General features: G+C 43.5%; 1 protein-coding gene across 1 annotated transcript; it reads right to left on the bottom strand.

Moving 5' to 3' along the window:
* Positions 1 to 225: 225 nt before the first annotated feature.
* On the bottom strand, positions 226 to 4304 carry spaw (southpaw). Its single transcript, XM_060907118.1, has 3 exons — positions 4196 to 4304; positions 2640 to 3406; positions 226 to 2453 (listed from the first exon to the last, which is right to left on the bottom strand). The coding sequence occupies exons 1-3, from the start codon at positions 4302 to 4304 to the stop codon at positions 2301 to 2303; spliced, it is 1029 nt and encodes a 342-aa protein (XP_060763101.1). The 3' UTR covers positions 226 to 2300.
* Positions 4305 to 5221: the final 917 nt, after the last annotated feature.

The raw sequence follows: 5221 nt of genomic DNA, 5'->3' as shown, positions 1-5221 counted from the left end.
GAAATTTAAAATCACCAAATTTTTCTCTTTAAATGATACATTTTCTCAGTTTAAACATTTGATATGTCATCTATGTTCTATTCTGAATAAAATATGGCATTTTGAAACTTCCACATCATTGCATTCCGTTTTTATTTACAATTTGTACTTTGTCCCAACTTTTTTGGAATCGGGGTTGTAAAACAAAAAGTAAGATATTTCATCTTTGACCCAAATGTAGTAGAGTTCAAGTACCAAAATGCAACTACTTCATTAAAGTACAAATACTTCAAAAAGGTAAGTTAGTACAGCAACTAATTTTACTTTGTACTAAACAGCAACTAATTGTGCTTTGTACTAAAAGTACTTTGTTACTATCCAGTCCATCACTGGCCAAAGGATAGGAAGGAACTAAATTGTAACATTAGGTCTTATTTAGCATGGACCTAAACTAATAAGCAACACTAAAACGTTTAATAGGCCTACCTGATGTCATCATGGCTCTCCTCCTCTCTACCAGTTGGTATCTCCATGTTCATCTCAGTCTCCTCTGTATCCTCTCTCTCTTCCTCCACTACTCTGTCTTGTCTCTGTTCTTGTTCCCTAGCCCATGTCAAACAACCAGCCTTAGTTTCCTTGCAGACATATGAATTACACATTTCTGATGCAGTCTTACCATTAGTAGCCTAATCATACGAAATCTGTTATTTACAAAGAGCCATCTTTTTTAATACAGGCTATATTTGAAAACATATTTGCAATGCAAGCTTCAAGGTTTCTAATGGTGTCAGTTATATGTCTCTAAGATAAAAACTCGCAGAGATTCAGATGTGTGTTTAGAACAGTCCTCAATATCCCTGCAGAGGGAGCACTGACTTCTACAGAAGCCAGGCTATGACCTTACGTGGATACAGAAACGTCCACCGAATTCACAAATGCGTGAAAATAGTATGACCTTGCAACGGTGTCGGACTCGTGAATCCAAGATAGAAATGCTATTTATCATATCTGAATTTATTATGGAAATGAACTAATCTGACTTTCTGTTACACAAGCCAGAGTTAGCTAGCTAGCCATGAATGGGGATTGCATAATCAGGTGCTTGTCCGACCGACATTAACGATCGTTGCATTCACACAGACACCACATTTCAATCAGTTTGACAAACGGGTACTAAATCCTTGCCCATAGCCTGTGTGCATCAGGCTCAGCTATGCAATATGCTAAATCGCTATACAATTTCAGCTAGCCAGGCCAGCGCAGCACTATCTAGTCTTCTGTGAACTTCATAGCCTAATCCCTGACCCTGAACACAAGATCTGTTTCCATCATAGTCCATACACGCTACTGTCTTTCATCCACGTCAACATTTTTTGGCGCATCCCCTCACATGCCTTCTCCTTTTCTTTCTTTCTCTTCCTAACTTGGGCACCTGATAACTTTTTCAGTATGGAGTTGTTAAGACCAACAACAATAACAAGACCGCGAAAGATCGCCATTTTTAAGCGACGAGAAGCAGCAGCTGTACAAATGCGAAGTCATCCATTATTATTATTGTTGTTGCTGCTGCTGCTGCTGCTTCTTCCGTGTTGTTTTTGCTTCGATATTTGCGCCAAGGTTTATGCAAACATAGCGACGTAACTGACGTATACAGCGACATAATGACGTACACAACAATGTAACTGACGTATACAGCGACGTAATGACGTGTCTTCACTTAGCACCGCGAGCTATGGAAAAGCAAACTGGTTCTCAGCTGGCTCGCAACTTGAACCAGTTGTGAACCAGCACCGGCCCCAAACCAGCCCTGGTGGAAAAGAGGCAAATAGACACAGACAACCATTCACACCGACGGTCAATTTAGAGTCACCAGTTAACCTAACCTGCATGTCTTTGGACTGTGGGGGAAACCGGAGCACCCGGAAGAAACCCACGCGGACACGGGGAGAACATGCAAACTCCGCACAGAAGGACCCTCGCCGGCCACGAGGCTCGAACCCGGACCTTCTTGCTGTGAGGCGACAGCGCTAACCACTACACCACCATGCTGCCCACGCTATAAGCATGAACTACTCGTATATACATTTTGTACACAGAAATTATTAGAAATGATTCCACTTCCAAAACGACATATTAAACACTATTTAAATATTAAATATTTCAGTTCTCTCAGTAGACTAGTGGTTTTTATCATCGGATCCACTGAATCACCGGGTTTACTCCATTTAGCTACTCGACACAAATACAGAGAAAATTGTGCCATCAAAGCACAAGTGTGAAGTGTCTTCATAATGCAGGAAAAACGTCAGGCTCCAGCATGATCACTGGCAGCCGCATTCTTCTACGATCATGTCCTCGTGGTGACGCAGCACCACGTCATCGCCTTCGTAATACAGCATGGAGAGCGAGGTGAGGCGCGTGGGCGCGCATGACGCACAGGTAACGCGCTCTGGGTGGTAAAACTTCAGCAGACTCTGTTATGCAAAAAAATAAAATAAAATAAAATAAAAGTCACATTTATACATGCATGACCCCTTTCCATATGTATACACTTTAATGCATGAAAAAGATTTCGTTTAATTTCGTATGAATGAAGTAATGAGTCAAAAAGAAAATTGGACAGAGCAGGAAACAGCCAGCTCTCTGACTGTCTGTCTTACCTGCATGTAGGCGTGATTCGTAGGCTTGAAAGATTCGTCCAGTGGAACTGGACATTCTCCTTCACATCTGTACGCATTGTAGCGTTTTGGATGCACAATCCACTCATTCCATCCAATCTGGTCAAAATCCACCCACATGTCCACTCGCCTGCACAGCGGTCTTGGTACGGACTCTGTGACTGACCCGGTTATGGTAACGTTTCCACTCGCCACTTCCCGAACATGTCCGTGCTCCATCCGGTTCCTCTTGCGTCTCCTTGCGTTACCCGGTCGGTCCAGAACCACGTATTTGGAGTGCTGTACTGTTTGCATTAAAGTAGAGCTGCTCTGGTGACCCTGGGTCGACGCGCTCTTGAAGAACACCACAATCATCACTCGGTCTGTGGTGAGGTGCTGAATTTTGCAGTGTGTAGATGGTTCAGTCCCGTCATCACCACTGCCCTCTTCAACAACGTGGAATATGTCATTTTTAGCCGCTGACTCGTTTGCAGATGGCTGGAACTCTCTCCATCGACGCAGCCAGTATGTGAGGAGATCAGTCACGTTGAAGACTTTCCAGGAGGAAGAGGAGAGTCCCGGAGTAACCTTGATGCTGCCGAGGAAGACGCGTTCTTCCAGTGTGCTATTACGCGCGTGATAGAGATCCACCATGGACGCGGAAAAGGTGGGCACGCGGAAGCGGAGCTCGGAAAGCCGGATTTCTTGGTTGCCGGAAAGCGAGGACATGTCGAAAGTGACTTTCCATCTCTCGCCGACCTGATGACAATCTGGTGGGGGGAGGGAGGAATCATGCAGCCGTTAAAGTCAGAAAAGCAATCAAACCATTAACTCAGAGAAAACAAGATACAAGTGCAATAAACATAAGTGCAGCTGATGGTCTACAGCTTCTACAGGCCAAATGTGAGCAGAGGAAGGTGGAGGGCGAGCCGGGGAGGGATGTGTATTGAACGTCTGATGTGCTAATACACACACCCATGCACATAAAACTGAGCAGCGCTTTAAAGTCGAATAAGCACTGACACTAGTGAGTTGTTAAAAGGGGAGGATCAGACAACAGCCGATAACACGTGAGTGAGCGAGGAGCTGCATGATACACGCCAGAAGTTTCTGCTATGAGCTTCAGGCCACCAGAGACCTAAAGGGTTTATAATAGTCTATAACCAGAGTACACATTAATTTGACATTAGCTCAGCACTGTTCATTTTAACAAGCTTGTTTGGCTGTGCTTGAGCCTGAATAAAAACTGAGTGAGGGACTGGATTAATGAATGGAATACAGAAAAGTCTCCAGTGCTGAATCAGCACCTATATAAGGAACAGCGCAAGAGTGAAGAAAACACTGAAGGTGTTAATGCAGCGGCACGACAGGAAATAAATCATTGTTCCAGGTGTTTATTTTATCCAACCTGTCACAAATTGATCCGCAGTGACGTCACATTATATTATTTACAGTGTTATTCCTTTCCATCCATCCATCCATCCATCCATCCATCCATCCATCCATCCATCCATTATCTGTAGCCGCTTGTTGTATTACTTTAAAAAAAAAGTTCCTACCTTTGGCCACCAAGCTCAGTACGGAGTCAATCTGATGCAAAGCACCAGCGTTCCCACTGGCAGCTGTCTTCCTCATGTCCACTAATTTGTAGTCTCGATAGAGCTGCATCATGTACAGTGGGTATCTGTGAGGTTGGGACCCTCCAGCACTGTACCCGTGTTCATTGTGATACTCTGCATGATGTTTTGCCCTTTGCTGTTTAATCCCCAGGCAGCTCAGACTTGTTAGAGTAAGTATCAAAGCGAGTGGAAGTGGTCCCATCGTTTAAACGTGTTATGTAAGTCGATGCTTTGCGGAGTGAAAGTTTGCTGCTGTCTGATCAGACCCGCGGTGAGCTCTTCTCAGCACTACTTGTGTTGTGCGGAGTCCAGGCCTGCCACAGAGGTTTTAAAGGGTCCAGGTGGCCTTTGATGACCCCTGTCATCCTGCAGCCTCCGAAGAATCCCTCTGATCCTTGAAGCAGATCTGACGAGGAACGAGAGACGACCTGTCAAGTTCACTGTCTCTGGAAACTGTGCAGGTTTTAATAGGCGTGAGGCGCGAAGCTCCACTGACCCTGCTGGATCCACTGGACTTCCTTTGATACGCGGCCACCCAAAGACAAAGTAGAGCAATTCTGCAACCAAACAGCTCATTAAACAAACAGTACAAATTACTCCATAATTAGCGTGCAGAGTTCACGACATGAATTCAAATATATTGGGACCTTTTTTTAATAAAATAAAATAAAATTTCTCACCATAGCCTAGATTTCTAACAATCTATGTTACTATGTTACTAAATAATCTGTTACTAAAACTTGTGACTAAACCCTTACTGTGGAACTGTTTGATAGCAACAGTAGCTTATTTTTTAGATTTCTATTTTATGACTTCTATATTATCGAATTGTTCGTTTTCCAGCACAAAATTAAATGTTACAGAAAAAAGTTTGGAGCTGAGCAGCACATCACATAAAAATCCATTTTTCAGATTAAAAAAGAAAACATAATGAAGGCTACTGGGTTTTGCTGCAAAATTAAGAAG

This window comes from Neoarius graeffei, chromosome 24 (genome assembly GCF_027579695.1).
Source record: "Neoarius graeffei isolate fNeoGra1 chromosome 24, fNeoGra1.pri, whole genome shotgun sequence".
In the NCBI taxonomy this organism is placed as follows: domain Eukaryota; kingdom Metazoa; phylum Chordata; class Actinopteri; order Siluriformes; family Ariidae; genus Neoarius; species Neoarius graeffei.
Note: the sequence above shows the minus strand (reverse complement) of the source record. Positions and strands in the feature narration are given on the sequence as shown.